This window comes from Eriocheir sinensis, chromosome 40 (assembly GCF_024679095.1).
Source record: "Eriocheir sinensis breed Jianghai 21 chromosome 40, ASM2467909v1, whole genome shotgun sequence".
Lineage (NCBI taxonomy): Eukaryota > Metazoa > Arthropoda > Malacostraca > Decapoda > Varunidae > Eriocheir > Eriocheir sinensis.
In genome coordinates this window covers 2,984,685-3,001,127 of record NC_066548.1, presented here as the reverse complement: position 1 = coordinate 3,001,127, position 16,443 = coordinate 2,984,685, and the positions used below count along the sequence as shown (strand labels likewise).

The 16,443-nt window shown below is 39.0% G+C and overlaps 1 protein-coding gene across 4 annotated transcripts in view; it reads right to left on the bottom strand.

Moving 5' to 3' along the window:
• LOC127009212 (dual specificity protein phosphatase CDC14A-like) overlaps positions 1-16,443 on the bottom strand; it is a 56,882-nt gene that overhangs the window by 9,065 nt on the left and 31,374 nt on the right. The window contains exons 4-11 of one of the 4 annotated variants that reach the window (XM_050882070.1): positions 12,346-12,555; positions 11,861-12,179; positions 11,306-11,444; positions 10,420-10,594; positions 9,998-10,126; positions 9,519-9,652; positions 3,408-3,593; positions 2,406-3,005 (exon numbers count right to left, since the gene is read on the bottom strand). In XM_050882070.1, the coding sequence (XP_050738027.1) occupies positions 2,406-3,005; positions 3,408-3,593; positions 9,519-9,652; positions 9,998-10,126; positions 10,420-10,594; positions 11,306-11,444; positions 11,861-12,179; positions 12,346-12,555 (1,892 nt within the window). The remainder of the gene's footprint in view (positions 1-2,405; positions 3,006-3,407; positions 3,594-9,518; positions 9,653-9,997; positions 10,127-10,419; positions 10,595-11,305; positions 11,445-11,860; positions 12,180-12,345; positions 12,556-16,443) is intronic. The other 3 variants (XM_050882068.1, XM_050882071.1, XM_050882072.1) reach the window with 3 other exon arrangements.

The window sequence follows — 16,443 nt, the reverse complement described above, 5'->3', positions numbered from 1 at the left end:
AGGGTTGTCGTCAGCATGATATTCTAAGATCCAGCACACACACACACCTACAAAATAATGTCATAAACTGAAATTGTCATTGTGTTTCTGTTGTCACTTACTTCAATACTAATATGAACGGCATTCATTCTAATACTTGGTTCATGATGATGCCACAGATCATTATGTCAATGCAAGATAGAAAAGAAAATCTTCCCATCAAGCATGAATCACTGTGTATAATGATTCCAGTCATCAATATTGATTTTATAGTCACCATGTCTCTGCTGACTACTTTGTGAACATAACCATTAAAATTTATCACCTTCGATTACAGTAACATCGTGAAATGTCATATTATCATGTAACAAGAAAATCTTACAACCTGTCAATCTACCCATCTAAAGCTCTCAAACCATGTTACCCAAAGGAACTCCTCTTGAGGGGATTGCAAAAAGGTTTCCAATCCTCCCTATTCATATATTCCCTTTTCACATCACACTTCTAAATTCTTCCACATGTACTCCTCAATCTCATCAATCCACCTGATCAGTGATTTCACTACCACTCTCTGCCTTCCTTTTTGAAAATCATACGCTCTCCACAAAATAATCACCCCAAACTAATAAAAATGTGGCTTATCATCTAGGATACATAAAGTTAATATGTATGTCTTTTTTTTGTTTACTTATTGAGAAAAAATTCATCAGGTTTTCATATGGGGTGGAGGAAAAAATCAGGAGACTGTAGATACATTATTGAAAAACAGTAATTTATCAGAAAAATTATCATCTGCAAAATTTGTGTGATGTTTCCCAAAAATTTACCATTTCCTTAATCCTTGCTGATATATTCTCCATTCTTAAAGTGGAAATAGCAAAAAATCTGGAGGTTCAAGTACGATAAAGAACCAACTGAATTCTTCCTTCATCTTCTTAGCTTCATCGTATGGAAAACTGCTTGTGAATGAGTATAAAAGAATTTCTTGCCATTGTGCATTGCATTTCATATTATATTATGTGTTAATGTATGTATATGTGTGTGTGTGTGTGTGTGTGTGTATATATATCTGCCGGCAGACAGGACGCAGGATAGGATGAATAGGATAGGACAGGTAGGATTTCAAAAAAGTATAAAAAAATTACCCAGCGTCTAATGCAATGTAGTCCGAGCGCCTAAGGTCCAAGGTGCTTAAGGCACACAAATTATTACTGGTAATATTACTCATAATGAAAAAATGAAAAACATGCCAAATCATCACAATTTGGTGCCACAAGCTTACGGCAAATTTATTGAAGAGGTGCCGTAAATAATGGCTTATGGCACATTGGAAGTTGTAGCTGAAGGCTGCTCACACCACCTCCCTCCCCAGCATACATAACCCTCATGAGACATGCCCAGCATGTCTTGCTTTATGGTATTTAACGACTGTGTTAACTCCAAAAACATTTGCTTAATATCTGAACAAAAAAAGCCCATAGAAGTATTAAGAGGAGTATTACCGTAACTAACTTCAGCCTCCCGTCAGCCATTTGCATTATTGTGAGCATGGCAAAACAAAACAATAGTGATGGTGCTACACCCTGGTGGCAGGTCATGGATGCACAAAATATCGTAGCCAAAAACAGTTTCACATCTTGTCAGTGATTCTCTGGCTGATCTGGTTAAAGGCAGAGTAGGGCTACCTTAGTGCATTCCTTAACATTTGTTACTATAAAATGTCCACCGAGTTCAAAACCATGGTGGAAAAGCAACGAAAGCATTGCTGCAACATTAAAATTAATTAACAGGTATTAAAAAATCACCTAAAATATCCTTGTCTTGTGCAGAGGTGCGTCTTTTCTACCGGCAATTATGGTACACACACACACACACACACACACATTTTATATATATATATATATATATATATATATATCTATATATATATATATATATATATATATATATATATATATATATATATATATATATATATATGGAAATGCAATGCTTAAAAATTATGCATTCTCTTCTTTTCAGTCTTGGATAATGGGGAATCAACTTCTTGCTCAGCCTTATATACTGCAAATCCAAAATTAAGCTATAAGTACCAAAACTTTAAGCACAGCTTGAAACCAGTGAACTAGCTTTGAGCCGAGTGAAAATGTGCTGTTGATGAGCCTACTGTACCACAAACATCACCTGAAATTACATGCCAATGCACATCATCAAAGCACAACTATAATCAAAATCATGCAAATTACTCATTGAATGAATAATATAAGATACATACAAAAGCAATGAAAATCAATATACTGATGTCCACTCAAAGAACAAACTATTTAAAAAGTGCACTTGCAGTAAAAGAGACGAGCAACCCTGAAAAATAAGGAGTACAGAAACATGCAAAAAAGAAATCACTAATCACTAAACATCTAACTTACACAGGAGAGAAACGGTAGTGAAAAAGTTGATTACTATTTGTTATTCCCTTTACTACGCGATAGACTGGAAGTTTGCTGTGTATGGCAGATGATGACGATGAAGAAGGGAGTCGGGAGCGGTTGGCAGCCCCAGAACTTTGATTCCTACAGCTGTCATCTCCTCTGAGGCCTAACCCGCCATTGTCTTGTTCGTGTTGTTCAAAATTGTTATTTTCTATCTGAGGATGTTCCCCTACATTGCCATTGTCCACAGTATTTGTTGAGAGTCTTGTACAAGTGGTGTTGCTGGGTCTGTGATACTGATTGTCACCTGCATAAGAGGAAGAAAGGCAGGAAGAAGCAGAGGCTAGAGACACTTTTGATGATGAAAAAGAGCCATGTACTGTCGTTTTTGTAAGAGGGTTTGAAGTTGTTGTTGAGGAAGAGGTTAAGTGACTTTTTCTTGGCAGGTTTTGAGACAAAGAGTGACTGTCAGGGCCTTGACTGGCCCCCACTGAAGACACTGAGTTGTGTGTGGACCCTGGGGAATGAAGAACCCCACGTGCCTTGCTCCCTCGATGGCCAGATCCCCGGTACACTGATCCTAACAGCCATGCATGTCTTGCGCAAAAGAAGACAAGAAAGTCTGTCTGTAAATATGTCACATTCAATATAATTCATACAGTTTGGTTAACAACTTATGTCAGGAATCCGTATAGATTAATAAATGACAATCCTGACAAGTAGTGACATTAAACTGCTTTGCTACCTTCAATAAGAGTGAATATGAATCTCACTTATGTCTGTAATTACACCTGAAATTACAAAAGCAGTTCTGACAAAAAAATCAGCTTCAAATTACTGCAAAGTTCCTGTTCATAAATATATAATATTTTTTCACTAACATACTTGTGTGAATCTGACCACTCTTTATGAATGACAAACATGGAAGTGAAATTATGTGTGAGCATGGTGAACCTAGATCCCCTTAACTCTACTCAAAGTCCTCTATAGCACTCTCACCTCTTAGTTGTGGCTGTGGTGGTGGTTCTTATGGGCCTACGTGATGTGTCCCGGTGGGCTGAGGTGAGGGTGGACACTTTGCCAGCCTTCAGTGGTGACAACACTGCCTCCCGCCCACTACCACCACCACCACTGCCACTGCCCAAAGGCGTGGACTTTGTACGCACGTGGGCTTTATCTTCAAGGCTGCAACAACAATGTTGTTACATCTAATATTAAACATATGCATTTATTGTGTGTGGCAATCCCTAAGAACGAATAAACTAATTATCACAAATATATTAACATAATAAAATCATATACTTTCCTTCCATGTTATGTAATATTGCATTATATTCCTGGGCTTTTAATCAATGTCAATACTGGAGAAAATATAATGTTATTTGCTTGCTTGAAAACTTCAATTTGATTTTTTTTAAATTGCCTCTAATATTTTCATCACTGCATATCATATGGTGGCATTGCTTAGCTCATCAGTTACTTGTTTTGAGTGCTTTTATACCAGCAACAAGCATATCTCAAATTTCATATTTAAGTACACAATCATTACATGCCATGAAGTATGAAATTATTGAAATCAAAACTCACTCAATACTGTTACAAAATAACATTGAGAAATCTGAAGTCTACAGTTAAGAATAAGAAATATGTAAACCAAGACACAACTACTTTCAAAATGTATACAAATATATACATCAAGAAGAGTGTCTATCAAAGTGCCTGAGGAGGGCCAGTGACATACATAAACAAAAAAATGGTCATGCTCAAGTTTGCATGCTTACAAAGGAAAAGAAAAAGTAGATGATGAACACAATATTAGTAAAATCAATATATATAAAAAATAAGTATCAGCACAACTGTCTTAAAACAAATTGTGGAACATTTCCAGTGGCTGGCTACTCATTCAAACAATTAATGCTTTTCATGTAAGACTTCTTTGTCATCATAAACAGTGTAGCTGCATGTATGTATCAGCAAGAGAAAGAGAAACTCTAACTTCAGTTCCTACCAGCTGAGGATGACTCACTCCAAGCAGCCATTAAGAAGCCTAATACTAGCATGGCACTCAATGGTATACTAAGAAACATAAATAAATAAATTAATGAATTAATTAATATATCTGTAAATTAATAAACATCAGCACAGTGAAGGGTCTCTTTAGTAGGTTCACTGAATCAAATGATTACTCACTAACTGAAAAAAAAAAAATTGTATCAACTACATTGACAACTATAAAAAATCTAGATAGTTTGCCCTGCAACATGGTATCTGTTGCAAGTGATATCATAAACCCATTTTCCACAGAGGCAAGGCAGGCTGTCAAAGAATTCTCAACTCACAGGGCGAGCAATGGTATACATGACTTGAGCAAGCTGCTCTTATGGAAAGAATAGCACAATGGAAAAACATGGCAGGGAAAGAATGGTCCTTTTTGTAATATTCAATTTCATGCAGTGTTTTCAAAAAGTCATCTATTCTTCATACCTAAATCCTGCTTGTCTTCTCATGTAGTTCTTAACTTGGTTATTTAAGTTCCACTCCTTAAATATGCATGTGAATCATTCAACAGTAAACCACCAGTAAAGACAGTGTCTACAGCACAGTACACTTTACTAGAAAATAGTTACGCTAATCAATATTTCCATCAATTTATTATTATGCTTTTGACCCTGTCCACACTTAGATCAGGTATTTTTGTATCTATTTTGACGAGGGAAAAAGAGCATGAAGGAGCAGCAGCATCAGACGCTAGAAACTACACATTTAAAAACACATCTGATGTACTACTATTAATGATTTGTCAGTGCTTTTACTACTACTACTACTACTACTACTATACTAAAATAATGCTGCTGCTACAAAATTTGCTACTGTTGCTGCTGCAGCTATTACTGTCAACACTATTTATAATCTATGTATGTCTGATACTAGTGGAACATGCAAAGAAAGTGCTTGGATACATAAGCACTACAAAACCGAGCCCCCTAGATTAAACTACTACTATGAATAAATGCAAAAAGATGAAAAAGAGTACTGTATATAATGAATGCTGTTGTGATAGTATATAGACTACATAATGTGAGGAGCAAATCCCAACCATTCCAAATCCAAATACACACACACACACACACACACACACACACAACTCTGTGGTTGGCACATTCGCCTCACAGCTGAGACGTCCCGCGTTTGATTCTCAGGCAGAGTGGAGATGGATGGGCAGTCTCCATTAATTTGTGTCCCCTGTCTGGCCAGCAGTGAATAGTCATACCAGGTGTCAGTTGAGGGATGTGTTCTGCTTCCCAGATGTGATTATGATATGAACTTCCAATCGTATCCATAGATCCATCACCTGAGCTCCAAGCTCATTCAGGTAGTGTACTGGATGACAATAATGACTCTAGCTCTGATCACATCCTAGAGTCTAGCATGTGATTAGACCATAGTGAATCACATGTATACACGCCTGCACACCCATACGCCTGCCCACCCACCCGTATGAACACATACACACAAACACACACAGACCAACTCTTCACAGGAAGCATGCAAGAAAGCCCGAGATGACTGTAACAACGGAAAGTCCACCTGAAAAAGTTTTGGGTCTAACCGTTCACTATTTAAGACAGAAGCTTGAGGCACTACAGTCATTTAAGGCAGCTTTGGAAAAATTCACATGTGAAAATGAGAAGGTATGATACTGAACAATTTTCCAGCTAGAAGTAACCAAGCTGTGTACATGTATGAGAAGAATAAAGTTCACTCAACAACAGTAGACTTTAGAAGCCAAGTTGTTAGTGAATCTAGACAGAGGACAGTTTCAAGTTCAACATGGGCAAATACTACTCCGCAAACAAAGTAAGGGACGGAGACATCAGTGAAGATTTCCACTTTTGTGTGGATGGTTTTCTACTAAATGATGTGAAATATATAGGTCTCACAGTATGACTGATAGTGGATCAGAGTAGCTAATGGACCTTACCTATTGGATGATGCGTTTAAGACTGGAGTGATGAATATGCCAAGCTTAATAGCCTGAAAATTCAAGTTTGTGGGCTGCATTTGTTGTTTTTATGTGATGCTTCCTTCAGTGGCATATTAATTTATCCACTGAATGCAGCTGACTCAGGTGTGAGGCATCAACATCTCCGCCTCGTGTAATGAATTAGATGAATCACCTTTATGCCTCTGGAGGTCTTGCCAGGCCTAATGTGTGACATCTTTCATGGCTCTTGACTTGTTTACATAATACAAGGGAACTTCCTCTTACCTATCATTTTATCAAAAAAGGGTTCTTAGAAAGATTCCTTAGCAAATACTTCTTGCTACATACTTTCCCATCTTATAATTAATCAAGAATTTTTACCCTCTCAGCAACTCCCTTTCCTTCTACTGCTACACTGTACTTCATTTCACCTTACCATCTACCACATTAACAAATTACAAATATACGTAGATTTAAACTTCACTTTATGGACTTCACCATATATTTCTGTTACAGCTCTTGCATTTCCTTTCTTTTACTCTACCATTAGCTTATCCCTACACAGACATTCATGCCTCTGAATTCACACATATCTACTAATAAGCCTGTATGGGCTCACCTCTGATTCTGCTGAGAGAACTGATGCATCGTGAAATATTCCAACTATTTTTAATCTCTACCATCTTTATACCTCTCCTCACATTCTGGTCTTTAATCCCTCCCATAACTCCACCAATGTGAATATCAAACACTTAAGGAGACAGTTGACATTCTTGCCAGACCTGATTCTGGATCTGAAACTAACGAATGAAACTTAGCCTGCACACCATACTCGCAGTAATAATCTCAATTGTGTACTATGAGCTCCCTTGTCTTATTATAGCCTCTAATTTAGAACTAAAGGATAATCAAAATGTTGATGAGACAAAAGTTCAATGGGTCCCTGGTTTTTGTGGTTCTACAATTTGGGATTTTTTTATTATTTCTTAGTTAACCTGGTAACAGCGACGGGACAAATTTGTGGTTTTACCGTGTAGCAGCAACGGGCCAAATTTGTGCCATGATATAAACCCCCAAAAATAGACAATACATAATCTGATCACAAATGCTTTGATATATATTATGAAATGGTTTGTGTGAGGGGCGATTTTTTTCTCATTTCTCTCGCTTGGAGGGACCATTAAGAAACATGATCCCCGCTGCTACCGGGTTAACTGCATGAAGAAAAATTAATAAAGTAATTACATATAAGTCAGAAAAAATCTAAACACACTCAAAATTTAAACCACGTCCAGATCCAAAAGAGATTTGTGTGTGAGCATGGTGCTAGTGGTGTATGTGGTAGTGAGGTAATGTGTGTAATAGCCCGGGAGTGGTGTGTTGGTGAGCAGCAGCATTAGTGGTGAGGTGGTGTATGCAGCATCATGGTAGTGGAATGGTGGCATGTCTAGCTGCATGCCATTGTCCATGTTAGACTCTGAATCCCTCTTTCTTTACTTCTGTCAACTGATGAGGGATAGCAGACGAATGAGGAGACAAAGCTACTGTCATTTGTGCAATACTAAATCTTAGGGATAATAGCATCCTACAATTTGGCACTCCTTTTCTCACCCTGACACATGCTTTCAATTAAATTTACTTCCGTTGCCCCATTAAAAGTGTAGAAAAACATATATTGTGGAGATAAACATAGACACTTTGGTTGGTATTATAAGACACTTTGGCTTCTCACATGAACTAATTCTAAAGGTCAAAGAGGGAATCAATCGGGTTCTAATGAGTGGTTCTTTAGGTTCACGGTACAGAAGAAGGGTCAGACTACCACCAGGGTCATAAAACTACTTCTGTAAATGCCCCAAACTCCTAGGAAAGCCTTGTCAAATAGGTGAACTTTGGAGATGAAATGTTTAGTAATATGTACGGCCCTTTGTCTCCTCCTGTCCCCTTGTTATTAATGGACAGGTGGAAGTGTTAGCACCAAGTAAGAAAGATTAGTATCAACACAAATAAAAGTTTGATAAAGGAAATTGCTAGGAAACCCCATTGAATCAAGTACTTAGTGATTTTGTGATTTCATCCAAACAATAAAGTCCTAATGACCTCACAAGCAAGGAATTATTAATAATTTATTTAAATTTGTAGGATCTTTGGGACATGATTTTTTTTTCACAAATGGCAAGGACTCATTGTATATATAACTCTCTCCTTCTCCTGTCAGTATTCTTGCCCTTTTCCTAAAAGCTAAAATCCATCATCTAAATTCTGTATAAATAAAGAAATCTACTACAGCCTATCATTCATGAGCTTTTTGGCATCCCCCCCACCATGGCTAATCATTTCAGAAGCCATATTTTCCAAGCTGACACTCCTTGTCTGCTTTCTCCTCCGTTACGTATGTTAACTCTCTTCAGGGTTCATCCTCCCCTTTCTCTCGGTACAACCAAACTAGCATAGCAAACCATCCTCTGCTATGATCACAAACAATCTTAAAATGTCTTGTTTCCCTTAAAATCTCACCACCAGCTATTCTAACATGAGCTTCAATACTTCCTTAATAAAGTAATGTTATTGGAGTTTGAAAAACTGTATGCTTTAAATCTACACCATGTATAAATAAAGAAGTATGCGTGAACAGACCAGGTCCATTTCAAACAAACAATTATCGACTACCAGTTTCAACATATCATTAAATTCCATTACATATACTACAAAGATCATTACCACTAATGTGTTTTATTCTCTACTATTCACTCTCATACACACATGCTCACTGCAGTGATGAACTATTGGTGTTCATAAGCAAAATAATGACTGGCTCTGTTACAACATTTTAATGTATATTTCATTTTAACACACACAAAGAAGGACCACTCTTTCTCAAGTTTATATGTTTGCTGAGAGGAACATGTTTTCACTTTTTAAGGTTCAGACACAAATTAAACTTAGGTTTCTAATAATAAAATAATAAAATGATTTGTACTTGATCTTGGAGGTGCCATATTAAAAGGTTTACTATCCTTTATATTTATTAAATCTATGAACAAGCTTCAGGTCTGAAAAAATGGGGTTTGCTTTTTATATATTTACACCAAGTGCCCATCTGGAAGTCTTAATAAGGAACTTACTGGACACGCCCAGTGGTGGCAGATCTGGAGTGGGCCCGGGAGGCCTTCAGCTGGTTTAATCTGTCTCCCTGAGTAAGGCCATTTATGATCCGTGTCTCGGAATCTTTGGTGTTAGCATTGCTATTAGCAACATCCTGTAAGAGAAAACATTATAAGATGTAGCTTAAACTCCCAATGAAGACTAACTCAACCATGCACCCCAAAATATTAATTTCAATTACTGAAGATGTGAACAGCAACCTTTTCACCATTCAAGTATATATATACATACATACATACATACATACATATATATATATATATATATATATATATATATATATATATATATATATATATATATATATATATATATATATATATATATATATATATATATATATATATATATATATATATATGTGTGTGTGTGTGTGTGTTCAGAGATGTGTCAATACAGACCCTGTTACAGAGGATAATGAAGTGAAAAAAAAACTCACCTCAATATACTTTTCATGATTGTCTGTGTGGGCAATGTGATCATCCAGCTTCAGAGTGTCTACTCCACTCAGCACCCTCTGAACATTCTCCTCACGCTCAATTTCTTCATCAGATGACGTGGATACAACCTGAAATGAAAAGGTTATACTTTAGTCCTATGCTTTAAGTTATAGTGGTTCTGGTTAGCTTCCCTTCCATGCTCTCACTCATCTTAATCATATTACTACCAATAACTCAAAAAGATACCATGTAATAAAATGAGAAAGCAATGAGCTACAGTGGTTTCAATAAAGGTAAAGAATTTTCATTTATGTACACTTGTTTTCCCGTGTTGAGCGGTGAGTAAGTTTTCAAATCTGAGCACCATTTGATAGGTGCAAATAATGTGGGTAAACAAATAATTTTCAGTAAATTAGCTTACCTGTTTCTTTTGATTCTGGTTATTGCAGTTGTTTTTGTTCCGGTTGTTACGAAGATTTGCCACATGGTCACGGTAAGCAATGCTGTAAATCCCATACTGAAACTTCTTATTCAGGTTTTGGTTCTTGTTCCGTCCTCGGAAAATGTCTCCCTCCAGCCATAGTGATGACTGTTTTCTGTATTGCAAGAAAAATGTGACATGAAATAGATTATCCAAACTCATCTGGTGCTGTAGTGGGAACCCCTCTGTAAAGACAAGCATTGCATTAAAATGAAAGAACAGAGGTTAATTTCTAGTTTCAATATGAACTCTAAGTCACTGAAAAATTGCACCAATAATAAATGACATGCCTTAGTAAATTGGAAATAATAAAATGCTGAAAAGCCTTTGTAGTTCATAATATATGAATATAAAATATAAAAGATTCTCATTATGACACATGACTCATCTGTACAAAATACTGTATCATGCATCACTTCCTCAGTGTAGTTCAGTATCACAATGGCCATTCTCAGTTGGTCAGTATATGAGTGTCAAAACACAATTAAGTAAAATTAGGAGACATGCAGCAGGTGAAAATTTGGGTCTTATATACAGCTACTTTGAGATGCAAATTTACTGCATCATCCAAACAGCCAAAGTTAAGTCCCATAGGGGTGAGTTAATGCTCTATTTTTTTTTTGCTAATGTCCCATCCAGGACAGTTAAACTGATTGACTGTCAACTAGACCAGGATTCAAACTTCATATAAAACAGATGGATGAAAGATAAACAGACAGCAAACATAATGGGTAAATTATAAAAACCCACATGCAAAAAGATAGACGTAAGGTTATAATATAGTAATATACTCACAGTAGAAAAGAAATGAGAAAAGAAAACTTACGAGGTAAGCCACTGCTGCTGGCCCCCTATGATAGAACCTGGCCGACAGATGCGCAGCCAGGCAATGACCTCCGCCGCAGTGAAGCGAAAATGTTTCATCATGTAGCACCCAATGAGGGAGCCAGTACGACCCAGGCCAGCTATTATACAAAGTGAAAATATACAATTGTAAACTCTATACTATGTTTGATTCTTAAAATGACATGCAGTGACGACTGGAATTATTTACAATAATGTTATTACTGGTGAGTCTTGCCAGTAAGCTGTCCTTAGTGTTTATTTGCCTTTTCTATCAACAGCTTATCACTAACAAGTCCTGCATTCAGTTGGCTACCAATTTCCTTGTCTAAAGATAAAACAACAAAAACTTTCTACAACAAAAAAAGGTAAATGGTAATGAAAATTAACATGGTAGCCAAAGTAAGAGACAACAAAATAATAGTATTCATAAAATAAAATATGAATTAAATTTTTTTTTTATATATTTGTTACTTTTTCCAAGACCAGTCATAAACATTTCCTAAAAACATTCATAATGAGTCACCATATTACATACCTTTACAGTGTACAGAAATGGCTCCCTCTGTGTTTTCACAAACTTTCAAGAATTCTCTCATGATTTCATCTGAGGGGCAAGAGCCATCTATGAAGTACATGTCATAATGCTCAAAGCCGGCATTCTTGAAACGAGCAGCATCGTAGATCTTCTTGTTGAGTCGAACAACACTTGTCACGTTGTGCTTGCGGAAGTAACTGAAGTACGTCTCCGGTGAGTGGAGTGTGTAGCCATTCTTCACTCTACTTTCTGAGTGGGGTCCACAGAAAGCTAAGAACTTACCTGGCATAATCCAGTTGAAGTCACCATTCTGTACTTTCTGTATGAGAGAAAAATTTTGAGCTAGCATTTTTTCACCCTTTTTACCATGTCCACTATTACATTCCTCTTACTCTTGACATTTGCTATCAAACATGAGTGATCAATTCCTATCCACAGTCACATAGAGGCTGACAACAATATTCCAAGATCAATACAATCCTCACCTCATAATATTCGTACTCGTCTACATCAAAGTCTTCAAAATTGAAGAAGCCAAGCTTGTAAGCTTTGTCAATGGCCTGAAGACAGTCCAGTAATGTGAGATGGTATGTTGACATGCCATAAGCTGCATCTCGGAAGGGGCAAAATGGTGGACTGTTCCCACCAATCAAGGGCTTGTAAGCTTCCTCAGGAGTCTTCTTCAGGTAGATAATCTAAAAAGACAAGGGTAATTAGGTGTGAATTTGTTTAGTGTTAGGCCATAAAATCATTTTAGAAATGAGGACACTGGCATGTAGGAGTTTGTCAGCTGAAAACAACAGCATATATATTTATATATTTTTTGTTACTCCCATAAATTCTATCTTTTTTCTTTTATTCTTAAAGAACTGTATCTGACAGTAGAATATACATTTTCTGAAGTATATTGAGGCTAACTTAGATAATGTACAATACTGGAAAATATATTTTCATCATATTATAGAGATGAACAATACACAAGGAACTGTCAGTTTAGAGCTAAAAAATATGCCTTGAAGCACTTTATAAAAAATACATATTGTGATAAAATTACAAAAAAATACCCAAACATTTACAGGTAGTGCTGATGGAGTGGGTTAGTGGGGAGTGGAGTAGAGGGGTAGTGGTGGAGGCTGTGATGGTGTTAGTGGTGGAAGTCGTGCTGGTGGAGTGGGAGTGGTGGTGGTGGTGGTGGTAATAGAGGCAGTGGTGATGGAGTGGGGTTAATGTACTAGTGAGTAGGATTTTGGTGGTAGTGAAAGTGGGACTGTGTATGTATTTATTTCTGCATGTCTGTCTGTCTGTCTGTATGTCTGTATGTATGTATGAATAACAGCAAACGTGGCAGAGGAAGAGAGTGAAAGTGTGGGATCGTGGAGGGACTGATGAAGTGAGGGAAGGAGGGAGGGAGAAGGTGAGAGAAGGTAGGCATGACAGTGGAGGGGTATGGAGGGGCATGGGGAGGAGGGATGTGAGGGTGTGGTGTAACAGAGTAGAGGTGACAATGAAAAGAGGGTGTGGTGAAGGTGAGAGCCATGAGATGCGGCAACTGAATGAGGGTATGCTTGTGGTGTGGCTAATTTGAAAGGGGAGGGAAAGAGCATGGACTGACAGGTAAAATCGGAGGGCACGTGAGGTAGGACAAGAAGTGTACCCCAAGCAAGGAGAGGGACAGTCTGGGCGTGGGATGTCAAGGCTAGAGAGAGGGAGGAGGAGAGAGGAAGGAAGGGGCCTGGGGGAGTCTCTGGTGACATGGAAGGGTACGGGAGTAGGTATGGCTCATGGGGAGGAGGCTGGAGGAGTCAGGGTGGGAGGGGCGTGGTGGGGTTAGTGAGGTAAGATCTGAGAAGGGGCGTGGCTCAATTGGGGTGACGTTAATAATATATATACTTTGGGTGGGGTAAGATCACGGAGGGGAAAGAAGGGTACAGGGGTGGCGGGGTAAGATCAGGGAAGGCGAGGAGGGGTCAAAGGGATGGTGGATTTGTGGGGGAATGTTTGGGAGGGGATGCAAGGGTCCAGGGAAGGGGAGGAGGGCGCAGAGGGGTAGTGGATTTGTGGGGGAATGTCTGGGAGGGGATGCAAAGGTCCAGGGGTGGTGGAGTAAGATCAGGGAAGGGGAGGAAGAGTCAGAAGAGTGGTGGGTTGGTGGGGAAATAATGGGGAGGGGATGCAACGGTCTGGGAGGGGGGGGGGGGGGAGCTTGGTGGGGCAGGGCAAAGAGGGGAGGAGCAAGACCCGGGTGACAGTGCGGCAACATTGTTTAGGGTACAAAGACAAGAGTAACATGTCCTTCACAGAGGTATATAAATGAGAGAGAGAGAGAGAGAGAGAGAGAGAGAGAGAGAGAGAGAGAGAGAGAGAGAGAGAGAGAATAATTATTAAAGTCTTTCAAAAGTAATCATACCTTAGTTTATAATTAGCATTCATTTTCTTGATGCAGCAGGCCTATTAGCTTCATTCTATTCTTTACATTAATTCACACACACACACACACACACACACACACACACACGAAAAAAAAAAAAGACGTGACCCATTATGAACATCGGTGACACGGAACACGAAACGCCACATCCGCTGTCAAAATTTTCAGTCCCTTCCTCCGACCTTGCCCTCCTCGTCCTACCCTGCCATTCGTCCATTCCAGTTGACATACACCGGCTAATTTTCAACCCCTCACCACCTTTTTTTTCTTCCCCTACAGCTTCGACCGGGTATATTTGCATGGATTTTTATTGCTGGTACGTACTAACACACCGTTACTGACACACACACACACACACACACACACCGGCTAATTTTCAACCCCTAGCCTCCTTTTTTTTCCCCCTACAGCTTCGACCGGGTATATTTGCATGGATTTTTATTGCTGTTACGTACTAACACACCGCTACTGACACACACACACACACACACACACACACACACACACCGGCTAATTTTCAACCCCTAGCCTCCTTTTTTTTCCCCCTACAGCTTCGACCGGGTATATTTGCATGGATTTTTATTGCTGGTACGTATAACACACCGTTACTGTCACACACACACACACACACACACACACACAGACAGAGGCTAAATATGCACGTCACCAGGAGAAAGTTTCCAACACTGCGCAATTCAGGTGCGACTTTTTGCAAACAATACCAACAACTTTTTTTATTGTAATATCGAGCAGCGGAAATTACAGCGGCATGTATCCTACGTGATGCGGCGAGACCTTGAACTAGCGGAGAGAGAGAGAGAGAGAGAGAGAGAGAGAGAGAGGGGGGAAGGGGGTGTCAAGGGCCAAAAGTGACGAAGCAACCTACTCCCACTCCCCCTCTTCCCCCCTAATCATACCACTTCACCAGCCTATCTCACCTCCTTTCCTCTTTCCCCTTTCCAGGTCTTTCCACAACGCCGGCGGAACCAGTCATCGTCACCGCCCGTTATCACACAAACCACCGTGGAAAAAAAGAAGGGAAATAAAAGCGGTTCGTTTCTCGTGTACTCATCCTTTCTTCCTTCTTCCTCAACTCCATTCCAATAAAAACATATAATTAAAAGAGTTTCCTGGACATACGAGGAAGATAAATCAATGCCGTTATCGACTTCGACATTTCAAAGGAGGCATTCTACCTTCTTCCCTTCCCTTGAGGTGTAACATAAAACGGGATTTTACTTTCCATTCATCTTTATCGAGGTCTCTTGTTTGTACTTCATTCCGTCTCCCATTGCATCCTCTTCCCTTCCCTTGAGGTGTAACATAAAACGGGATTTTACTTTCCATTCATCTTTATCGAGGTCTCTTGTTTGTACTTCATTCCGTCTCATGCAATCTTCCTTGTTCCTCCCTTTCTTCCCTCTTCCTCCACTCCATTCCGCCTTTTTCCGTTCCCTTGAGGTATAACATAGAACGGGATTTTACTTTCCATTCATCTTTATCGAGGTCTCTTGTTTGTACTTCATTCCGTCTCATGCAATCTTCCTTGTTCCTCCCTTTCTTCCCTCTTCCTCCACTCCATTGCATCCTCTTCCCTTCCCTTGAGGTGTAACACAGAACGGGATTTTTACTTTCCATTCATCAACATCGAGGTTTCTTGTTTATACCCCTTTTGTCTCATGCACTCATTTTATTCTTCCCCCTTCTTCCACCACTTCCTGCCCCTTCTCTTCCTCCACTCCATCCCGCCCCCTTCCCTTCCCTTGAGGTGTAACACAGAACGGGATTTTACTTTCAATTCATCATCATCGAGGTCTCTAGTTTGTACCTACCTCTGTCTACCTGTATCTTTGACATTTCTATCGACTATTCTTTATTTCTTTCTTCCCCGTCCGCTCCCTTCCACCCCTTCCCTTTCTATAGATACCCATGCATTCCCTTCTTATATACGCCGGGATTCCTTTCCATTCATCGAGCCCTCTTGTTTGTATACCTCTTAGCCTGTAACTTTGATATTTCTCTCAGCTCTTCCTTATTTCCTTCTTCACCATCCCTGTCTCACCTAATCCCCTCCATCAGTCACGCATTCTCGCGAGGTGCAAGACAACACGATTTCCTTTCCATTCATCGAGGTTTATTGTTTGTATCTGACATT